Genomic DNA, 24,646 nt, shown 5'->3' on the forward strand with positions numbered 1-24,646 from the left:
GTTTGTTGGTTTTTTGGTGCCAGATGACTTGTTGATGACCCTTTCTCTTTCACATTAGCAAAGACAGAAGAAGTATGTTCTGTTAACAGTCGTGTTTGGGTGAGCCAGTCAGTTCTCCAGGGCTTGTTGGTCTTGACATGCATGTTTAGCCTGAGTATTGGTTAGCTTGTCGCCGTCGGTGGGTTTTGATCTCCTGTGCTTATGAGTGTTTTTGTAAATTCTTGTAAATGTCAAAGATAAATTCCATGAAAACTTGCTTTTTCTAAGTACTCAGAGGTGCGAACACAGATTAAGATGATGTATTGAGCACTCCTGAAAAAGAGCTTTCTTTAAGTAACAGCTCAGTAGACTTTCCTGAAGTGGTACTGAACCAGTGTGAGGGCAAAACCAGCTCTGGTAAATCAAGGGGATAGGAGAGTTGCCGTAAATCTGCAACTCCATGCATGCTCTAGGAAATATAGTGGTGACAGACTTGGTGAAGTAGGCCTACTTAAGCTAAGCATACTTTGTGGGGGAAAAACCATAACTTTTATATTTTTGGCAAACTGAAGTCTTGACTGACAGTTCTCATGTCTGTATGAACAAGCGGTTCGTTACTATGGGGGATAGACTGTGTCACAAAGAAAAAATTTCCAACCACGAATTTCCTTTTCTTAGTTTTAATACCTGTAGATTCATTTAATAGAATCAGTCAACCATTAAATGTGATCGTGCAAAATGAAGTAAATGACATAATAGAATTTCCTCTTTCTTCCTGTAAAAACACATGTTGAGGGCAATGGGCAAGGTCGTATGACCAATACACAAAATACGGTGAGTTAATGCCAGATAGGAAACACAGACTCTTTTACCTTGATGCTATCAGTGATCCTACGGCCTCATTTTGAATGCTTAGATAAGAAAACAGAGTGGCATGTTGTATTTAAAGACAATGGTAACAGTACTCACCACCAGTACTGTCTTTAATTCACTTCTTGTGTACAAATACAAATATTCCACAGAAGTAAGCAAGATCCTGTAAGCCATGGTTTTTGTCTAATCTGGTTCAGTAAAGATCATCCCAAACAAGAGGTTAAGATATGATTTGAGGCTTTAAAAGAAAATTATCCTGAAGCATATCCAGTCTCTTTGCAACAAATCTGAAGCTGCTGCTGAAATATACTAATGGCGGTCATTGAACAAAAGGAAACAAGTGGGGCCAGTTAACATGATGAAAAAGAATCGAGAAATAAACATACTCATTTTGTGATAAAATCTTTCCCCATACCTCACCCTCATCTAATCTTTGTGTTCTGCAAGCAATACTTACCTGCCTCTCTTGCCATCCTTCATCAGCTGGTGACTGTATCTCCATTTCCCTTGATAACATCCATCTCTGTTCTACAGTTGAAACATGCGTTTCTCTCTCTTATCACGTTGATAAATTAGACAATCCAAGCTAAACCCACAGCAGTACTTTTTAACCTGTACTTGCTTTTGTGACTCTGCTGCATTTCAGACCTAGGGGCTTTGTCGTCGAACCATAGCTCACTAAAGTTTTAATTGGGTATAGCTTCACCGATTGATCCTTATGCTGATTGTCAGTGTAAATAAGATTGGATTTGGACCCTGTAGTGCTAACAGTCATCTCTAGAAGTACTTCACCAAGAAGTTGAGGTGCCGGGGAGTAGGCTTTTGATCTAGTCTTGTGTCAGGGAAGAGACCTGTGCCATGAACAGGATGCCCTTTTGTCCTGTACCTACTTCTTTTTCACTACATATGGGCTACATACATTAGATCTGTGGGTTGCTTTCTAGCTTGCCATTGCCTACATAGAAAAACATGTTCACGATTTTTCCTCTCTTCAAGTGTTCAAACCCACAGAGAAGCAGCAAGCAGCAATATGTAACGTGAAGAATGCTTTACCTTGTGTAAAAGAAGTCTCTGAAAAACAGAGAGCAACAAAAGACTCCTCAGAATTCCTCTGTCAGGCTGTTAAGTGCACAGGGACGCCCTCTGTTCTGTTTCTCCATTTCAACTGGCCGTGCAAACGCTGAGTGGGGCTAACAACAGGAGCTGCAGGTAACGCATCAGTCATGGCCTTCACAGAGCACGGGATGCGGATGCAGTCGGTGCATCCCCAAACAGAAGTCTAGGGAAAGGCTTGAAAGCAGCAGTACACAGCATTTAGTGCGTGACTTGTTTTCCTTATCTTTTAGATATATTTGTGAAGGCTTCTTAGGATCATTATTTAGTTAAAACAGAATTTTTCTTGCATCAATATTGCTAAAAAAGAATACAAGATATATTTGTGGGTTCTTGTAAAACGTTCGTCATGTCAGTTTTCTTGGAACAGGCAATTTGTTAAACGTTTCCCATTGATGTAAAGCACAGGAATTAAAATTTCCATAGAGTACAAATATATTTTCTGCTTCAACAACAACTTTTTGTAAATCTGGGAGGTTTTTTGCAGCTGTTTTGTGTTAGCCATAACACAAATGCTGTATTTGTGGTAGTGTAGAATAGTATTTTGTACTGCAACATTAATATATTCACTATTTAAGAGAACTTAATGTGCAGTAAGTTGTTACAACAGCTTTTCGATGAGAACTTTATTGCACGAGACAGTTGTATCAGTACTTGCATGTGGTTGCTTCCTATGTTTCCCAAGAGTATTTGTAAGGTTTCCTTGGCACTGCTATTAGTTTATAGGTGATGGAGGGTCTGCCAAGCAAACCTGGCACAGATTTATCTACCTTCTCTGGGACAGTCAGTTTCCCCCAGTGAAGGTATATCATCACTGTTTCTTCTTTTCACTTGGCTTGTCGCTTAGATGGAAAGCAGGATTATTTTTTAAAAATTTGTTTTCTCTAAGTATGAAGTACATCCATCTGGTTCCAGAAATGGAGTCAGTTGCTCACAGCCTCTGTGGACAAACAGCTGGATAGGAGAGACACAGACTCTGGGGTCAGTAGCAATGTAATCTACTGTCATTTTTTTTTTCTAAATTCATTTTTGTTGTCATTATCATTGAAAGGCACTCAAAAGAAACCTTCAAAGGTGTTTCACATGATTAATCATTATGTTTACCTCTGTTTTTCTAGACTGCCGTCTGAGGTATTGTATCTCTTACTATCTGTCTGTATTCACTTATCTGCATTTAGCAGCAACAGATTAAACACCAGTCTTTGTTCTTGAAATAGGTACCTAGTTTGTATTGAAAGTCCATTGCTGTCTTTGACGAGTGGAAGTGGCAGGTGAGCCTCAGGAGGAAAGGAGCTCAGCTCCTGGCATGGCTGTGGGCAGCAAGCTGGTGTCCTGGCTCCGTAGGCAGCTGTTGAGTAGCCTCTAAGTGCAGCTATATGCAAAAAAAAAAAGGCTTCCTGCCACCTTCTGAATAGCTGTATAGCTATACACCATGATGCAGCTTTTTACACTGTGAGAGAAACTGTGATAGAGCTAAACGTGGCTACGTAATAGAATCTTCTGTAGGGTGCCTGAGAAGAGGAAAGAGGAGATATGGAAAATCATTTTTCTTTCTCTGACTTAACAAACATGATACAGTGTGGGACTGAAATTCAGTAAAATTATTACTACTAATAATGAGTATTCTTTCATTATTGCCAAATGTGGGCAGTTAAGTGAATTAGGTTGGCAAACTCTGGCATCTGAACTATGAAAACAAGCTTTAGAAGCCTTTTTTTGAGCCTTTAAAAAAGCCTTTTCAAACTCTGCAACATCACAGGGCAAAAGCAATAGCTATTTTCATAAATTGGCACTTTTTCTGGAGTAGATAGTTGAGTGATTTTTGGTCTGTTTCCACAGGTTTTCAATACATATTCCAATGAAGACTATGACAGAAGAAATGATGAAGTTGACCCAGTAGCTGCATCAGCTGAATATGAACTTGAGAAGCGTGTGGAAAAGCTGGAGCTCTTCCCAGTTGAACTAGAAAAAGGTATGTAGCCTGAGTGTCCCTTCCTGTTAATGTGAAACCTATCTACAGGTCTGAGGAAGTCCACTCATGCTTACACAGCCTATCCTGCACTTCCATGAATCCATTTTAATCACCTCGGCTTTTTGGAGTTCAAGATTTTTTTAATAAGGAATTAAAGAAGCAGTTAACAAACATGCAATTCTTTATTTTCTTAAGAAAATTGTTTCGTGTCACTCCCCTAACACATGATGGCACACAGTGGTTTATGTGATGTTTTTGTTCTCCACTGGCAGAATAATCTTGACTGTTGTTCTAAGCTCCTCATAAGGCAAAGGCAATATTTTTTTGTGCAATTAATACAATAGAATAACAAGACTTTGAAAGGGAATCTAAAGGAATTAATATTGTTTACATGGAAAACCGAGAAGAACCAAAGCATAAATGTTTACCTACCAAGTAACTATATAAATCAAATGTAAGAAGTTTCTGCCTTTGCTTGTCTTTTTCACAGATGAAGATGGACTTGGCGTAAGCATTATTGGAATGGGAGTCGGAGCAGATGCAGGCCTTGAAAAACTGGGAATATTCGTCAAAACAGTAACAGAAGGTGGGGCAGCAGAAAGAGATGGCAGGTAAACTAGATTCAATATTTGGAAACTTTTCTGGCAATAATTATTATGTGTTATGGTTTTCTTCAGAAAGAGTTGTTAGTTTAATGTATATCATGATAACTGAAAGCTGTAAAATTCTGAGACTTTATTGGTATGGTTCAAATACCTGAAGTGATATATGAAAAGACACTAGTTTGGTGCAAAATTTAAATGGTTAGAGAACAGATTTGCCAAGAATGTGTGTTTGTGACTGCCTGAAAAGCAAGATGCTTTAATGTGAATAAAGCTGGAGATTCCAAATTGTACATTACTTTTGAAGATAGGTTAGTTTTCAAAGGTTTTGAGGTCCCACATTCTTTTGGCTTCAAACCAGCTTTAAATAATCAGTACTTATGAAAAAGAGTTCTGCTCAACACGTGGTTAGGAAAATAATTTGGTGTTTCTGAGCTATTAACTTTTATTAAATGCACCTCCCTTTCAAGCTTACTAACATAGATTGCTACTTCGTATTTCTAAATATGCATACTTCTCCAAAGTTCAGTTTTCACCCCTGCAGCACTGAAACTGCATTACTTGATTGCAATAGGAAGCTGCACCATAAATCTTGCCCGTTAAAGGAATGGGTTGGGTTTTGTAGTCTTCTACAATGCTCATTGAAAACCTGTCTGCTTGTAGAATTGTTTACTTGGTATGTGCAGTTCAAAGAATTTCATTTGAACATACAGTATTTCTTACCATATGGGGTAGAGTCGTCTCTGTATTACACAGTACATGCCACAATCAGGCCATAATTTCTCATTAGAAGTTAGAAAAGCACTTTACTGTGTAATCATTTAATGATAAAAGGTATTCTTAAACATCTTCCAATCCATATAATTCATTGTTTTATTCCTTTGCAAATTTGCATACAATTAAAATATTACTCATCTGATATATTATTATGCATTCTCTACTTATATAAAAACAGACTCATATAATGTTTAGTAATAGTAGTTATAATACTAACCACAATTACAGGTAAACAGAGTAAAAATAAACTCTAAATTAAAGTCTGCGCTGTCTTCTAAAAACTATATTGCAATAATACTTTCCTTACTGATGAATACCTGTAACTTTTCATCCCGTGCAAAGTATGGAAGTGGTGTGTATTACCCATTCTGTGTACTTAAAATGCCAGCCAGAAGGTTGTTCTGCTGTGGAAGCCCTACACAAATTAAATCAGAAGACTCTACCTGTCAGGGGTTTGCAGAGTTTAATAACATTGCTCTGAAACTATTAAAGCATAGCCTTTTCCAGACTGGGCTTGCAGGTATCTTAACAGATTTTGGCAATAAGACTCCAGCTTGAATGCCAAGTACAGCTTTATCACAGGTTTGAAAAATCAGGAAAGGAAGTAGAGAAGCTGACACCTCAAGATGTCATAAATTCATTCATTACTTTAAATTTAAGTGAAAGTTTTTCTGAAAGGTATGCTCGAGCTCAGCCAAAAGGTATTAAGCTCACTACTGGCATTCTGTGTGAAAATCTATGGTTAAAAATCAGAGTAGCTCACACCTGGTCTGTGATTATATGTATTATTCACATTATTCACATGTTTGAGTGGGCTGCAGAAGTTAATGTTCAATTACAAGGCTCTTCGTTGATTACCCTAGATGGCTTCTGAAAGGAGCTTGTCAGCTGAGAAAAAAAAATATATATGTTTCTTAGGCAATTCTAATATTTGTGTTGGTTTTCAACTGGCTGAATGTTCAGTCAGCTGAGAAATAGAGCTCTCATTTTCCTTGAGAGCCTGACTGATCATTCTCTTGAGAAGGGGATATGTAATCCTCTCAGTCAGGAGCAGCCGCTGCTGTAATAAAGTGCATCAACTGTAAAGGGTCCTGTTAACTTCATCTTTGTGAAAAGCCCAGTTAATCATTAACACTGATAGCAAATCAAAGTCTCCAAACAGGAAATGAAACTGTATTTCAGTGATTGGATCAGATACTCTGAATAATTGAAGAGCAATCGTCAAGCAGCCTCTCTGAAGCTATCATTTTAAGTATTATGATAAATTGCAATAAATGGCAATACATAAATTATTATTATTAAAATAAATTGCAATAAATAAATTACAGTAAATGGCCTTAAGTTGCACCAGGGGAAGTTTAGGTCGGATATTAGAAAAAATTTCTTCACTAAAAGGGTTGTGAGGCATTGGAGCAGGCTGCCCAGGGAAGTGGTTGAGTCACCATCCCTGGGGGTATTAAAAAGATGCGTCAATGTGGTGTTTAGGGACATGGCTTAGTGGTAGACTTGGCAGTGCTAGGTTAGAGGTTGGACTAGATGATCTTAGAGGTCTTTTCCAATCTAACTGGTTGTATGATTCTATGATTCTAATATCTGTAGTATAATTCCCATTGTTTATTGCAAGACCCATCAAATCATGATAGAAAGTACTTGGAGACCCAGAATCTGTACAAAAGGGTTTCTCAGTACTTGAGAAGCACAGGCTTGATTCAAGTTGATAAAAACAAACAGGTAGTAAGTATGTAGCTGTCATATTAAAAGGCATTTTGTGGCAGTCTTTAACCAGGGAGGGTGCTTTGGGATAAATCCAAATGGAAACACATTAATAAGTGTGATTATTAATAGTGTGTAAAATAGAAAATCAGTCATTAGAGCAAAGAAGAAAAATAAAGTCTTGGCTAATTTGATAGCTTTTTCTTTCAAGTGAACATGGTGATGAGTCATTTCAGAGTATTTTGAGAACATCAAGAACAACTGTTTTGAAACATTGCATAGTTACTAACTTGAAAAATACTCTGAACTTTGCTTCTGCACAGGTTACAGTTTTCAGTTCATCACACAGAGCAATAGTTAGGCAAGTATTTATTTGACTTTATTTGGTTCACTTCTATAGTTGCTGGTTTACTGAAGTGCTGCTTTACATAGGCGGAGATTTAAGTCATGGTCATTAGAAAACAATTATCAGAAAAACTACCAATTTCATTAGTGATAAAAGCAGTTAAGCCTTTATAATTGAGGCTTTGCCAAGCTGAGTCTAATTCTTGTTTCATGTTGGATTTGAGAGACAGAAGAAGCCTAGAGCTCCAGGTGGAGGGGGCTGTAAAGGGGCTTTCCAACAAAAAAGGGGAAGGCTCCTCAGGGAATAGGGCTGTGAGAAGATTTTGGTTAGAGGGTGGCTTGGGTGGCTTGTTTGGTGCTCCGCCTGCGGTGTAGGTTAAGACTGGGTTTGGATACAGGGGAAGTATCCAGTATGGGAGGGGGCTGGAGGGGGGCTGCCCGCAGCAGAGGGAAACTACCAGGAGAACGTGGCTGTGAGAGTGATTTAGTCAGGGCAGTGCAGCAACTACATGGCAACAGACAGGGAACTTCTTTCTGAATTAAACATAATTATATAATTTGAATGCTAATTATGTTAATTGCATGTTGTGTGATATATATGCATGCTTATGTATAATTAAAATATGTGTATGTATCAAAAGAGAGGTTCGGAAGACAATGGTCATAAAAATAAGAGCTGGAAATGAATTTAGGAGCTGTACAGGCAAGAAAGGAGAAGCAAAATATGAAAGACAAATGGAATCAGTCAATTGCAGTCTATGGACAAAGCCGCAGACAACAGTTCTCTAAGATGACATTTCCTCACCTCAAATAGCGTGCTGTGTATCTGTGTGAACAGTACTAGCATTGCATAGTGAAGTTTGTAAAGTTTTGGAGCTGAACTGCCGTTACAAAGGAATCTATTCTTCCACCATTTAGTTTTCAGCCAAGAAGGTGACAGCTTCCCCCTCAGTAGGCACCAGCTTCTTAAACTTTCTTTCCTAGAACACCTGCTGCCATCTGACTGCTCCTCGTGTTTGCTAAATTACAGTAAAAATATTAATTTTTACAGTATCCAAGTACAATAGATACCAATGTAATAGGTGTATTTTTTAAACGCTTCACACACACAAAAAGAATAATTGAGATTTAAATGCCTGATGTGATTTTCAAGATAGGAGTTTCTTATGTACAGAAGGGAGAACCGTCCTGGAACACAGTGACATTCTGTGTTGTGAGGCTGCCAAAGAATAAATCCTATAATTCTTACTCATCAGCAGAGTCCCAAGAACTGAAGACACTGCTTGAACACATGTACAACTGCAAAGCATCGGCTCAGACTTTACAGTGAAATATGTTCCCCAAGTCAAAATGCTTCAGCCTCTTTCAAGGCCTCTGCTATGAAAATGTGTCTTTGAAAAGAAATTTTATCACTAAGATATCCTAAGAAATTAAATAGCTTTATTTAGTTAGTTTCATATAATTTAAAGTGAAATTTTTCAAAGCTGTTTCTTGATTGCTTTATAAACCGTATTGTTTGGATCAGTAACATCCGTGTAAGTACTTGAAAATTGCTCACTTTGACTAGTTCTGGATGCTTTTTCTTTTTTTTCTTTTTTTCATTTTTGAAGCTGTAGGAGTTTGTGTATCTCTAGAGGACAGTTTAATATAGTAGTCCTCCTTCCAAATATTTGTAATCCAGATCATTCTTATGCCAGCTCTAGGGACTTCAGAGCTATGCCTGTTTCAGATAAAGCAGCGCTTTTTATATTCCTCCTAACTTTTCCTGCATCAAACAGTGTATCAACTGTAAATTGGTATTTGGTTTCACAGAGATAGTCCTTGTTAAAACACCCCTAGATCTTATTGTTGTGTGCTCCATGATCGCTCTTACATTGGGAATTCATCTTTTTGAAGCAAGTTAGATGAAATATTTTAAGACAGTAGGTCACAATTAAGTCTGATGCACAAGCTCTTTTCTCTACAGATGAGCAGGTTGTTTTAGTTAAATACCACATTTTTTTCCATTAGCGTGAAATACCAGAGCTATGTCTTATGCTGTTTTTCAAGATTGGCTTCGGAAAGAATGATATAAGAACTGTTCAAGTATCTCATTTAATTTAAGTCATATGACAAATGCAAGAATTTGTATCGCTGTATTTATATACAGGGAAAATGACTGGATGATTGATGCAGTTAATTGTAGTGGTAACTTTGAACCTGGATTTATGATATGTGCAAGGGCAGACAGATACATTCTTCATTGCTCCCTTGCTAATGTTTCCTAGTACTTGCCAATATTATGTTGGAAGGCACAGTCTCAATTCAGGGAAGAAAGTCTTTTGATTTGCGTGTGTGATATTTACCTCAGTCATTTTATGAATGACTTTTGTGTTTAAAGTCTTTGTTTAAAATCTAATTTAAAAAGAGAAAAAAAAAGATCTGTGTGCTAAGTTTTGCTGAGAATTCACCAGGAACTCCGTAACTTATTTATATATTTGTTTTTCCTCTGAAAGGATCCAAGTGAATGACCAAATTGTGGAAGTTGATGGCATCAGTTTGGTTGGTGTTACACAAAATTTTGCTGCAACTGTTCTTAGAAACACCAAAGGAAAAGTCAGGTGAGTATTTTAGAAGTAAGAAGTGGTGATTGAGTGCTTGAGATTACCTGGTTTCTCTAATAGGAGAGTTGGTCTGTCTTGGTAGAAGCAGAGGTTTTTGTCCCTTCTCTGCTGGCCACACTACTGCCCCAGGGCTGGAGGAGTAAGGTGGTGACCCGCCAGGGCTCCCCAGTGCAGGAAGAAGGGCACTGGGCACTGTAGCGTTGAGAGTACTGACTTGATTAACAGCCCAGTATTCTTTCACTGAGTTCCCCGTGTCCCTACACCATCTCTGGGATTCTGACTGTCTGATCCTAGGCTGTGGTTAATTGAAAGGCATCACTGCAAGTATCTGTAAAATACTTAGTAGCCTAGAAAATCAATGTAAATATGACTGTGAAGTGTTTGTAAATGAATAAGAACAGTGTTTCCTGATAAATGAACTGTTTTGCCATTTAAAAACATATTCTGTCACATAGCTTTTCTGCTTAATAGCTTGTTAATTTCAGCAAACATTTAACTCTACAAAATAATTTCAGGATTATCTTTGGCATATTGCAAAGCAGCAACCATTCTGTAGGCACCCTTCAGTTTGCTCTCCAAATCCTCTCTAGTGAGTACAGCTGAATCATTTAATTGATGAGTTTGGGGCTGACTTCTTTTGAACCATGACTAAACTACTGGATGTAAGATGTGCAGTCCCCCCCAGCCGGTGATGTTAAATGCAGGTTCCTACAGAAACACCAAGTCTGTTCCGGCACAGCATTAAGGAATAATACTGGAATGTGGATTCTGCAAAGTGTTGTGGGAGTGGTTGATCAAGGGTTTTTTTATAAAAGAGATTATTTAGGAAAAAAAAATCTTGCAAATTATAGCATAATTACAGGTGAATATATTTTTGTGTAACATTTAGGGTTGTAGCTACATGGGTCATATTTCTGTGAAGACACACATGCTGTGAGTGTTCCTACCAAGTTGACTATAAAAATGAGTATCAACTTTATTAGGTTTCTGCAGAGCTGGGACGTCTGAACATAAAATCCTTATGACAGAGAATAATGTCTTCTGTGTTTCAGTACACAAAGCAAATGTTACATGTATTTTCTGTTTGATGTTTTAACTCAAAAAAAGAACAAAAAGAAAAAGGTAAGTACTCACATAATCAGCTTGGTCTGTGAAATTATTATTGAATAAGTTACAGAATAGAATACTTGCTTCTATGGAAAAATAATGGGTTTGGAGGAAGGAAGAAAAGTGAAGTGATTTTCACACAGAATACTCCCAGAATCTTCTCATGGTATATAAATTACAGTCAGACTGGTTGTAATCTAGACCCTTTTGTCATAAAATAACGTACTGCAAAAGTGTTTCTCCATTGCTGTTGAGCTCACATTGTCAAGAATACTAGGTAGGTATCCTGTGTGCAAGGATCGCTGGTTTCTGACAGGTCTCATTTATCAAGGAGAGATGCGTGAGCTTCTGTATTTTCCTCATAAGTAAGCTTAAGATACTGTATTTTCACAGGAAAAATGACAACATGCATTTGTATCACAACCAGATTTAAAAAAAAAAAATCACTTTAGTATTAAATTTAAAGTAAAAATTATACTTAAATATTATTAAATAAAATAGATGTGTAAGGATCTGTGTGCATACTGGCATGCTGTCTGGTTAGCAGCCTCTTACTAATATATACATAATTAGAGGAAAGAAATGGTTAGAGTGTGGTGCAACTGCCTCTATTTTTGCTTCATTTAAAACTTAATGGAAAAAAAAAAAAAAAGGAAGATTACTCTTCTGTTTTACACAGACTGGCTGAGAAATGCATGCTTTTTTTCCTGGTTTCCTATAAACTGGGAGTGAGACTTGATGATGTTGCAAGCATTGTGTGGCATCAGTGTCCTGCCCAGGTTCTGGTCAGATCCTGATGGCCATGCTGTCAGATGCTCTGCTGACAGTAATGGACCGTGTTGATTTTTAGCTGTTCAAAATTAAAAATGGTTCCAGAAAGTGTTTATTTTTGGAGACAGAGATTTCAGGATGTTTTGATGGTTTTGTTTTTACTGTAGGTTTAAACGTTTACTTGTTAAGTAAGCTAGAGCTAATATTGATGAATTTAGATATGAAAGGAAATAATGCATTTATATCTTGCTGACTGATTTCCTTTAATGTATGATACCAAGGCCCTGCCTGCTACGTGTTTTGTGGAGAATGGTTGTTTTCTGTCAGATCCTCTTTCCCAGGTACACCTGTGGTAGAGCTGAGATGGAAAAATCCTTGGTGTCCACGCTGTTCAAACTGGAACCTGGGAGCAATATAAGAGGATCTTTTGGGCAGGCTCCCTCACACACCCCCAGTCATTAGTTGCTGCCTGCTGGAAGTGTGAAGAGCCATTCTAGTGGCCTCTGAGTGCAGTCTTTCCCTTCACAGCTGCCATTAATAATCCATGTCACTGGGGGAGGCAGGAGTACTGGAAAAGGTTGTTTGCATCTCTGGAGAAGAAGAGAGCAATGACTTGCTGTATGACCTGTTGGCTTTCCTGATGTGGGTGTCCACTCTGAAGTACAAGTGGATAGGCAACGTACACTCACACACCCAGCCCAGTCCAAGACAAGGCAGCTTCATGAATCCGTCCCTCACAGGAGAATTTGCACACGTACTTACCTCACCTGTGCTATTCAACGATGTCAGTTCAGTGAGTTATATGGAATTGCTTTAATAAGCATAGTTATTTTAGTGATTATTGCATAAATGTGTGTGCCTTTCTTCTGCCTGGTATCCTGCACACACAGAGGTTGGTGTGCGTTTCACTGGCATCACCTTCTGCTTGTAAGCCATAGCATTACATACACACAGTTGTGTTCTCCTGAATCTAGTCAAAGTGCATGCTAGTTTTTGTAGTGAGGTTTATTATATGGGATCAGCTGCAAGGAAAGGACATTCATGAATGGAATGACACTAAAGCCACTTCTTAATTTTTTACAATAAATGCAGTCAATATCTCTTCAGGAAGCTTGCATAATGCCAATACTGAGTGATTTATTTTTCTCCTTTGAGCCTTCTGAACATTTTGAATTATCCTGACAGTGAAAGTCATTGACCTAGAATAGATTTTGCAATGTTTCTGCCAGAAAAATGTATCCAAACTGTCTGTAGCTGACACAGTAAGGAATCTGTGAAAATGAAGACATGACTTTTACCTTTTGAACTGTTCTAGTTGAGGGGGAGGGGGAAAACGAGCAAATATAAGCATCTATTATTATCTCGTTCAGCGTTTCGAGCACTGAACTATTTGGAAGAGTTATCATACCATAATAGAAGATCATTGGCCAAACCAATTTGGCTTCTCTAATAACAAATTCATTTACTCTTAGAGTGTTTTATAGGGAGATAATCAGCACCCACCAGATGGAGTCTGGTAACCTATGGGACGAAGGAAGGAGAGGGAATTCTTCCATAATCCCAGCTGGCAATCAGCTTCTGTCTTTAGGGCTAAGAATTAGTATCCCTGTGACTCTAATCTGGCAAATGCAACTATGAATGTTATTTTAATTCATGTAAATATCAAGTCTTCTTTGTAATTTTGCTTAACTGTTTAGTTTACTAATATCTTTGATTGTGTAAAGGAGGAATTTTCTTTTGAAATTTGTGTTATTTTTCTATGTCATTGAGTGTCGCCCCTTCTCTAATAGGGTTCATGGAACAGTCAGAGGGCAGCACCAGACTAATGTGACTAATTGGTCAGTGCGTCTTCTGACCCATTTAGGACCTAATCCATCAACACGAAGTTTGCAAGTGGTGCCTCCTTTCATGAAATATAGGGTAAGGAGGCAACTTGACAGTGGGAATCCTATCCTGTCATGGAGCTTCTTCAGCTTATTTTGTGTCCTAACTTGCTGTTTCCTCATGGACTGTGGTGCTGAGTAGCAGACCTGAAGTTCTTTGAAGTTGCTTGGGTGACCTTGAGCCTGGGTGACCTCACTCATCCCCCCATTCGTTCTTCATCATAATGCAAGGATGCCAGGGACCCTAATGTCCTTATCAGAGAAAGTAAGTTCACATGGGAAGTTGTATGCCTCCAGGGATTTTTATTTTTTTCTTCAACACACCCACAAGAGAGGAAAGTTAGTTCTTTCACAAAGAAAACTTCAGCTTTTTATTATATGTACCTAGTCTCAGTCCTTCCTAGTACAAAAGTGTTTTTTTTCAGTAGGGTGTGGAAAATGAAGGAACAATTACTGGTGGTTGGGGCGGGGGGGTGACTTCACTTTGCAGCCTCACCAAAGACAAAGATTCATGCCTATGCAGACGTGGGAAGCACAGGGTCCCAGAAAAGGAGGTCAGGGTGCCAGAAAGTCTTGCTGGGTTGATAAGAAAAAAGGGGATTGTATGAGAGTGATTCTTCTGACAATCCCAATCCTTCATTTGCTGCTTGTATGTTTTTACCATTACTGCTTTCCTCTGAAGGTTTCTGTTAAGAGATTTAAGCAAATTCAGTGTCTTATTAGAGAGGCAAATTTTAAATTCCGTGTCCTCCTTTCCATATCCTGTCTTCTGAATGCGACTAAGCATTTTCTCAGCTTCCCAAACTGTTGCTAGGCACTGAGCGGTTGCTCTCATGGTGCTTTCCTAGTCAGCTCCTGAGTTTTCAGGGAACCCCACAGAACCTGGGTAAAACCTGTAACATTTCTCCTGATAGGCACCACCTTGAAGTTAATTGTATTAATTGTAATCCAGCAGTGAATTTAACAACTCTTGTTTAATTAAACTCCTCTGAAATGCCTCAAAATCTTCCTATGTTAAGAAACTAAATAATTAGCAAATTTTGCTGTGTTGCTGTTTAATTAATCTTCTAGATCATTGAAGAAGAGGTCCCAACAATAGCAGTCAAACCCTGAGGCTCTCTACTATTAATTATTCTCTGTTCTCATAAAGAGTCATTTATTACCATTTTGTGGCTTTTCTTATCTGGACAGTTTTAATTCGAAGTAGGACTTTGTCTCAACCCATATTCCCCGTTCATAGCCTAATTTCTTTATCTCTTACTGTAGAGCAAATGGAATCTGAAATGCAAGAATGAAGTTTTTACTTTTTTAGATAGCTCTTACACAGGGAGCAGTTAAAGGGCAGAAAGTTAAAATATTCACTTCTTAATTAATACAAACTTGATAAATCATTTATTCTTTCTTCAGCCTATTCCTCCCCCAACATTGAACCTATTTCTTTCTGGAAAATATACTGTCTCAGCAAACAGTAATTTGCATGCCTGTTGTTACTTTTGTTTAACATCATAACATCTGGAAAGGTAATTTAAATAGTTGTGTCTTCGCAAGCAATCAGACAGTATAGAGGACAGATGAAGTCAACAGCAGGATCTAGCCAACAACCGTCTACCCCTGTGGGGAATGATACTTGCTCACGGTAACCGTGAACAGCATTGCTTTATTTCTGTGATCCTTTCCCTAGATAATCATCTTTTCTTTTTTCAGTGTGCCTGCCTGTGCAGATTTTCTCTTGTGCTTTCTTAATTTCTCTGCCTTTGCTCTTGTCCTGTGAAACAACTGTGTCCTTTAAACGTTTGCTGGCATTCTCCATACTCCATGCAGATCCATGCTGTGGAAGGCAGAGGAGAGATTTCTGTTTCTTTCCAGTCCCGGGTAATGAGACAGCAGCCAAAAGCAAAAGATGCTACCTCTGTGTCTGAATCAGAGAGTTAGATTAAATTGTCTTTTTTTTTTTTTTTTTTTTTTTTTCTGGCTGGAGGTGATGTTTTTGTTCTTCCTTTTCTTGCCATTATCTGTTTCCTTGAATCCAAGTACTGGAGCCAAGGAGAGAGAAAGAAGGAAAGAAAAGTCCTTTGCTCTGCGGTGCTGCTTGTGTTGGGACTTTATAAAGAGCTGCTTAAGAAGCCATTTGTGCTTGGTGGATGTTCTGATTCTTGAGCAGATTGTTAAGTTTTTGATAGGCCTGAATCAGGCACACAGTAGAAACTTAATTTGTGGTGCCTCGTACCAAAACAATGTGAATTTCTCCTGTTGATTCTGGTATGGTATTACAAAAAAATTACATCATATAAAACCTATCAGGACTGGTAACCATTCTCCAAGACTACTAGGCATAGCATGCCGAACGTAACGTGAAAAATTATTCACAAGTACTGTGAACCCTTAGCACTGGGGAGGTAAGACTGTACTCATCAGTGTTTTGCTGGATGTGCAGCAGTGCTGTTTGTATTTCTTGGCTGTGCCTGTTCGAGTAGGTGCAGCATGCCTCAGACTGCCCATGGGTGCTGAAGCCAGCTGGCACCAGTGTGCTCTGTGTTCACACTGTTCAGTGTTTTTACCTTGCAGAGCAGAGTGGCCACATCCAAACCGTCTGTTGGAAGCATCCAAGCTAACTCCTAGCCTGTGCTACCTCCTGGACTGTGTCGGAGTCTTATTTGGTAGAGTACTAGTTAACTTGGGCCAAATAGTTCCAGAGACTGTTTCAGTGATTTAACAGTGTCGATGACCAATTACTAGTGCTTGGGAGCCCTTCCTGGCACTGTTAAATTTACTGGCATAAGCATAGTCCCTGTGTCTGAGATCTAGCTAGTTTGAATTTTATGGCAAGTTACTTACTGGAATATTTGCACATTTGGACAGGATATTCTATGTTTAAGCATGACATATATAAATACATCTTCATGCTAACATTTTAGCTGAGATATAAACTATTTTGCTAGGTATCTAGGGCATTGTATTTAAAATGCATGTAACATGAAATAATAAGATTTAGTCGGGCTGGATTTCATAAGGAGTGGGTTTTCTTTTCCTTTTCTGCAAAAAGGAACAACTTGACAGGTTTTGAATCACTTTATCCTCAAGTCAGTTGAATCTAAACATAGTAACATACCACTGCAACCAAAATGTCACCATAAATGTTTGTTAGGCTAATGTCTTTCATCCTTCTAAGTGAAATATGTTTTGCTGTGGAAGTTGCCAGCAAGTTTTGGTGCACCTTGATAAATGTGATAGAGCATTGTGACAGCTGGGCAGAAATACCCAACATTCATCCTTGTAGGAAAACTCAGCAAGCCACAAAGATGGTGCTATAAGAGCATTTAGCTGCACCTGGACTATGCTATGAGTGTGGTTCAGCTTGGCTAGAATCTGGATCATGTAATTATCTGGACTGTGGACGTGGTCCTAACTCAGCAGCTTACTTCCGACCCATATGCAATTACTTCCTGGATTGGCTTCCCACAGATACCAGCAAGGGTAAGGATGAGGGATGGCAGATCTCACCTCAAACTGCAGTCTAGTTGTAGAAACATTCCCAGATGGGAGTTGCACCCTTTGAACAGAGTTGGCATACGTGCTTCACTTGCATTCAGGAATGTTAAAGCATAGACTTACAAGTTCGTTTCTTTGAGGAGGCCGTTCCTGTAAGGCTTGTGTGGTGCTATAGAGAATGCTGATTAAATGATTATCACATATACAAGAAAAACTATTTTACAGGTGTTGTGTTGGGAAACTGTCAAACTGGCTGGAGGAGATGGAAGAGAGCGCTCCCTGGCAGCGCTCTCAGAAGTGCAGAGCAGTGTAAGGACCAGAACCTGGAGAGGTGCCGAAATATTGAATCCATTGGCTAATTTTGAAGTGGTTCTGGATAAAGCTAATGTGTCAGTGAGGCCCTGGCCTAGAATTTCTAGGGGAAATAATTAATCTAAGTGCATTAATATTGCTGTTTTTTTACATGACTTTCTAATCGTCTGACTCTAATAACTATTTAGTGTTGATAGTAGCATATCAGGGGCTCGTATCCAAGATGCTGTGGAGAGACTGCTGAGCCTTTTCTGGCCCTTAAGGTGTTATTTTGCTGCTCTTCTACCAGCACCACTGATACCACTGAAGAAGACCCTAAATATGTCACAAGGCTCTGGAGACGTGATTTCAGAGGTTATGGTTAGAGACTTGCAGGGGACCTACATTACTCCAGCATCTACCACAAGGGCAGCATGGTTGGGTGCAGTTAATCCAGGATACTTGTGGAGTGTATTAAAACCAACTTCTTGAAACAAGTGTTCAATGGGACAACTGAGGTGAGCAGTGTGCTAAATCTGTTACACACAAATAGGAAAGGACTGTTCAGTTCTTCAGTGAAGGTTGATGGCAGCTTTAGCAGCATGAACTATGAAATAGTGGAGTTTAAAAAGTGGAAAGGAATGAAGACTAATATTAGAATGACAACTATGGACTTCAGGTGAGCAATTTTTGTCTTGTTCAGGGATCTGTTTGGCAGGATCCTGTGGGACACTGCCCTGAAGAGTAAAAGAGCCCAAGAGACCTGCTTGATCTTTGAGGACACCTCCTTGGACCATAAAAGTAGTGCAGTAGCTTTGAGCAAGTGTGACAGAAGAGCATGGATGAACAGGGAACTGCTGTCTCAGCTAAGGTTCAAAACAAAGTTCACAGAAAGTGGAGACAGGGGTAAGCTACCTGAGAAGAGTGTAGCTGTGTTGCCGAGCGTGTAGGAACGGAATTAGAAACGTGGAAGTTCAGCCAGAGTTGAAACTAGTGGGGAATGTGAAGGGCGACAAGACGGGTTTCAAGCAACAGAAGAAGGAAACCGTGGATGCAGAAAAGTTGGAGATAAATTTGTGATTGCTTTGCCTCAGTTTTTTCCACTGACTGACTCTATGGATGAGGGGAGAGCAGTAGATTTTAAGTTGGCTTTAGTGAGGCTTTTGGCATGATCTCCTTAAGTATCCTTCTATGTGTTTGATGAAATTGGGACTGGAGAGTGTCTGTAAGATGAGTGGAAAGTCGACTGGACTTCTGGTCCCAGAGTGTTAGAGGGTTATTTATGGACAGTATTATAAAGCCCAACTGGCAGACAGTTACTTTTAGCATTCCTTCAGGGATGAATACCGGGGTCAGTACTATTTAATATCTTTATTAATGACCTGAACATTCTTGCAGGGCCATTTTCATGTTTCCTGCAAGGGTTCATATGTGGCTCTCCGTACCTTTAGCGTCTGCTGCCCATGCACCATATACCAGATTTGTCACCGTGTGCTGTGGCAGTTGATCAGTCGTTGTGAGTATGGTTATGCAAGTGAAATCGGTAATCCGTTGTTCAATTTAAATACTTAATAATTAAAATTAATTCAAAATTAAACAAAGTTAGTAAAATAATATTTCAACAACAACAATAGCAAGTGGCAGAACATACTGCATGCACATCTCATTCTCGGCTCATCACTGTTACATGTTACCTACAGCGCATGCCATGGCCACACCAAGTCATGTTCCCATGCACCCGTCCTGAGTGCTGACTGGGCAAAAGGACACCCAACTGGCTGAAATGACTGATAACTTCGGGTGCTGCTGTCCATTGTCAAATCTGGGGTACAGCACATAGCTTACTTCATCCTGGCTGTGGGGTCAAGGATGGAGGCTATGGAGTTTCTGCGCAGCAGTTGAGCTCGCTGGCAGCTATTTCTCCAGGCTCTGTGGAGGATCTTCACCAAAGTTCTCTCTTCTGTGCTGTTTTTTCATGTCAACATCCTGTTCTGGGCATTGTGTGGGTTGCTGCATCAGATGTTTCTTACATGACATTGGGTGACTTCATTCAGTCGTTGCCCCTTTCACCTCCTGATGATGGTTACTTCCTCATGTTACTTTGGGTGCTGATCTCCAGGCAGAGTTGTTCGCTTGCTTGTGCTCATTTCGAGGCACTGCCATCGCTAATCTCCAGGCAAACCTTGTTACCTTCTGCCGTTCGCCCTCAGTTCCCCTTTGTTCCAGCTAACAGCTTTACAGGTTGCTGTACGTGTGCTTGTCTCTGATGCAAGGGCAGGCTGCGTGGACTGGCAGACGTAAGACAGAAAGGCTCTTAGGAGTTTGCAGGTGTTAAGAATCTGGGGAGAGCGGTCAGTAGGCTAATGGGCAGAGCTGCTGTACAGAGGGACCTGTGCAGGCTGGAGCAGTGAGCTGGCAGAAACCTTACCAAGTCCAGCAAAGGCAAAGGAGAGCCCTGCACCTGGAGCAGGACAGGCCCGCACATCACTGTGAGCTGGGGCTGGTGAGCTGGGGAGCAGCTGTGCAGAAAAAAACCCTGTGAAGAGGAGGAAAGAGCTTCTTCAGTCCGAAGAAAAGCAGGATGGGATGTCAGGGATCTTCCTGCTGCCTCAGCTACCTTGTGGGAGATAGAAGGGGTGAACCCAGAGTCTTTGTACTCTGTGCAGGGAACAGAAGTTGCAGCAAGGGAAATTCTGACTCCATATTATCCAAAAATAAAAAGCACTATGAGGTAACTCAAACGCTGGGACCGGTTGCCCAATGTGACTGCAGAATTTTTCCATCCTTGGATTCAAAACCGGTCCAGACCGACTGGCTGAGATGGCCCTGCTTTGAGCTGGGGGAGGCTGGGGTGACCCAGAGCTCCCATACAACCCAGATTATTCAGTGACTCAAAGAGCCTGAATGATTCTAAAGTTTCAGATCATTTTATTTGAACAGTTGTAATTGCACCTCATAGTTTGTGAATTCCTGATGTCCGGTCTATGACCTCCATGTCTCAGGCTGCCATCTTGTGAAAAAGTGACGAGTTCCAGCTTGCACTGCTGAAACTAAATAAAACTGCCTTCTTACAGGGTTCATACCACTTTTAGCTCTTTGGATTAATTATATGGTTATTATCGTAATGGAAGCAGCCAGGGTAGGTAATTAAAGACATCTTGAAATAAATTAGATAAATGGTAGCAGAAGCAGCTTTGTGCTTTAAAGCTCAGAGGGAAGCCATTTTTTAAACCAGTCTTCAAAAAATCTGTAAAAATTCCCCCAAATTCAATGAAATTTACTAAGCATTTTTTATTGACCAAACTATATTTTAGGAAGGGTTAGAAGATAAAATGTCGTTGTGAATCCTGTTGCAGTGAAAACCTGTTCTTTATTTCTTAAAGTGAATCTGTTTTATTCTTAATTAATTAATTTTTGTTGTATTTAAGGAATCCAAGCTAAATTATTTTTAATTGAGCACATAATGCTTGAAGTATTTTTAGGAGAAATCATTCACTGAGAATAAGTCACTAAAAATCCATGCTATAGAGCTTCAGGTTTGTGTTGCAGAGTTGGTGGCTCTACACATTTTCCGGTATGAAAGTACTTAGCAAAATGGAAATGTTATTTAATTAAATTAATTCTTACAACGATGTTTCTGTTTCCCATGGTTGGTTTTATATATATATGTGTGTGTGTGTATATATATACACACTTGTTATTTCAAGAAGCACAGGTCTGCAGCTCCTTATTTAATAAAAGCTGGAAATATGCAGAAAGCCATATACTGGGTCTGCTTTAAAATCATTACATCCTGACTGGATTGCAGGAGATGTTGGTGTTGCTGCCACTTTCAGTAGAATGTTTTTCTTAACCACCAATACTACATTTTAATTTTCAGTTTCTCCAGATTTTGTATTCTTTAGGTTTTCTTATTTTTGAAATAGAGTCAAATACTAATTATGTTCCTAGCCTTATCCCTGTTTATCTTAACACCACAACCACAGAGAATATTTCACAGCTGGTAATTCAGCTATACCATGTGCAACTGTGAGTATCAAGGTCAGCTTATGCCCTGCTTCTCAGTGTCGTTCTCTCCTCTCTTCCAGTTTTGTGGGCATCAGAAATAATCAGTAATGGTCTGAGATTTAGCATAGTTGTGGCTTGTAGTACAGCTTTGCAGATTTGCTGGGTTTTATTTTGCATTTCCTGGCTTTAATAATTAAGGGGAATATTGTCATGATGAGGTTTAAAGGTTTGAAAACCCTCATTTGTCTCATATCCAGAAACATAACCAGCTTCTTAAAGACATTATTGCTGATAGAATTTATAGGTCTTTGTTATAATACTTGTGGCCCTTGAGACTAATTAATCAAGTCTGAAATGCATGTGCTTAATTTTGGTGAGGCGGAGTGATGGGAAATACATAATTAGCCACTTCGCTGAATTGTGCATATTATGGTTCAGTGACTAATTTTCTGGTCAGTGAATCACAACCTTATGTCTCTTTTGCATACTTAAGCACTTCAGATTATGATAGTTGTATTTAAAGCCATTCTGGGCTTAAAGATCTAATTCATGCTTAGCATTTTAATAACTGCTTCTCCTCCTAGGAGAAGGATATTTATTCTTCCCTCTTTCATTTACAAATTTATGAGTTATTTTAGTTGTAGGTTAAACATCATTATAATATATAGTATAGTTTTATTAAGTAATATATGGTTTAGTATTATTAAGGTCATGGAATGTAACACGTCAAAAGATTTGGTTTTGTATGTAAAAAATGTAATTGTTTGCAACATTATATTCCATTTCACAAGTTTGCAGTCCTGTACCTAGAACTCACATCAATCACAGATTGAATGCTTCTAAATATTTATTTTCAGACACTTCGGAAACGTTTCACTTTAAAGCAATAAATTGTAGGAAAATGAAAGATTCCTTGCATATTTCTGTTTTGGAAAGCATTTGCTGTATATTTTGTCATTGCTTTGAGGCTTTTATTCATGTGTCATCTAACAGCTTCAGGTGTCATTGAGGAACTTCATTCTGACATATGATTCAAGTCTTGAAAATCACCATGAACTGTGTATGTCTTTGGGATGAGAAAAAAAATAATTAAATTTAACATTTTTATTTCTTACCTGAACTTCCTTGTCTGTATGAAAATATTATTGCAATACAGTCTACAGCGTCAAAACCATTCCTAATATGCAAATGGAGTTCAGCTGAAAACCAGAAAAATTTCCTTTTCTAGTGTAAAAACTCCAAAGTCTTCATGAATTAATCCCAAATCATCAGGAGTTATCAAACTTCAGTTCCATTACATATTGTCTGTTCTAGGGATTCAGAGTACAAAATGATTGTGTGAAGTTTTTTTGAGTATCTTATTTTCCAAGGGAGGTGAAGTTACCAGGCAGAGGGCAGGAGGGAATATTATATTTACATCACTTTTTGTAGTTCCATAATTTACCACATCTGTGATCTCCTTCATGTGTTTACAAACATTCTATCTCTACTGTGTACAAATAATACACTCATGTATAACCTTGCTTAAGATGCTTATTTAAAGTAGAAGTTATTTTTCCATATTCTCTTTTAGTTTCTTTTTACATAGAAGAGAGAAATACATGGCAAATACAGGTTGAATCCTTTTTTTACTGCGTGTAGTAATATTGAAAGTTCATTGTTCCTCCCATTTGAGACTGAAAGCGTGGCTGTTTTAGTCTTTGTAATACTTGGCTGTAAAATTAAAATTCAGAGGGAACAGGATCCGACTATGAGTCAGTGTGCAGAACAGATGAAGAACAGAGGCCATGAAGAAACATTCTTTTTCTTTCAGCCCCAGGTCTTTATCATTGCTGTCATGTTTTGTAATTGTAACATGTGAGTGCCAGACTGTGATCTGCTATGATCAAAATTAAAATGGTGATGTTATTTACTTCATTTTTTTTTCTGTTTTTGCTCTACTTTTTATTAATGTTTTTAAACTAAGACACTTCCTTGCAAATTATTTTCAGAGCACCTTGTGTCATTTCAAATAGAGTCACTCATTCTCACCTTTTTTATCCTTTTGGAAGTAATTATTGACTTGCGTATTTTGATGATGTTGAAATATTCTCCATGTTGTGTTCCTTTCTATAGCGCCTGACTTCATAGAGTCTGACAAATCATTTGGCATACAAAATGGATTCAGGTTCATCCACTCACAGCAACATGTGCATGGATGCCAAATCCCAAATGACATTAACAGCAAGAGACAGCACTAATCAAAATCATTTTCTTAACACGGGGTATAATGCACACTTCTACCTCTCGTTCCAATAATAAATTAAATATATCATTTTGAGCCAGATGTTGTGGAAACAAATAGTTTATCATATGCATTATGTCACTTGATTATGCTTTTCAGCTCTGCATAATACCTCTTTCATCTGTAATTGCCTAATTGTCTTTCTAGCCTGCTAAGAAAACACTCCTTGAACTCGACGTTTTAAAATCGTGCTTTTGTTCAGTATTTTACAGTGTTAGTACCATATCATGTATTTTTATAATTAATACTACAGGTGGCAAAATACCTAACTATGGTTATGCCATTGTGCTTAAAAAAGGGTTACAATCAAAGCCAACTCTGAATTTCAGTTGTGGAAAGTAAAACTGAGAAGCAGAATTGTAAGTCTCAGCCAAGAAAGAGGTAACTTTCATTGTCTTTTGTTAAGCCAAGGAAATACACTTCCAGCATTCAGCGATAGCTCACAGTGGAGAAAATTGCTCCCTAGCAACAGAAGTTCATGAAATAAAAGCTTTAAATTCAGTATAAAGTTAGGGAAACAGTATCTGTCGGGTTTAAAAATGGGGGAATAGATTTTCTGTTATAGACCGCAGAAAGGCAAATAGAAAAGCTCAGAAATGTCTTGTATGAGAAGATGAAGAAAGAAGTTACCGTAGCACACATTCCTTCCACTGCAAGCTGTCAGAAGTTTGTCCATGCTGGTACTGTGCCTCTACACTGCCATAGGCCTCCGAGAAATGTGCTGCTCTTAGGGGACTGGAAGAGCTAATACTCTTTTAAAAAAATTGCCCTGCTCTAGGTCTGCATCTGTGAAGTTCAACCTCAGTAAATCTTTTCTACTGAAATTTAGAGTGAAC

At 38.7% G+C, this 24,646-nt stretch overlaps 1 protein-coding gene across 3 annotated transcripts in view; it reads left to right on the forward strand.

Moving 5' to 3' along the window:
• The window catches only part of PPP1R9A (protein phosphatase 1 regulatory subunit 9A), a 182,818-nt gene that overhangs the window by 114,291 nt on the left and 43,881 nt on the right, over window positions 1–24,646 (forward strand). For all 3 annotated transcript variants that reach the window (XM_050708478.1, XM_035545441.2, XM_035545440.2), the window contains 3 exons: window positions 3,805–3,937; window positions 4,428–4,548; window positions 9,870–9,974. In XM_050708478.1, the coding sequence (XP_050564435.1) occupies window positions 3,805–3,937; window positions 4,428–4,548; window positions 9,870–9,974 (359 nt within the window). The remainder of the gene's footprint in view (window positions 1–3,804; window positions 3,938–4,427; window positions 4,549–9,869; window positions 9,975–24,646) is intronic.

The sequence above is a fragment of the Cygnus atratus genome, chromosome 2 (assembly GCF_013377495.2).
Source record: "Cygnus atratus isolate AKBS03 ecotype Queensland, Australia chromosome 2, CAtr_DNAZoo_HiC_assembly, whole genome shotgun sequence".
NCBI lineage: Eukaryota > Metazoa > Chordata > Aves > Anseriformes > Anatidae > Cygnus > Cygnus atratus.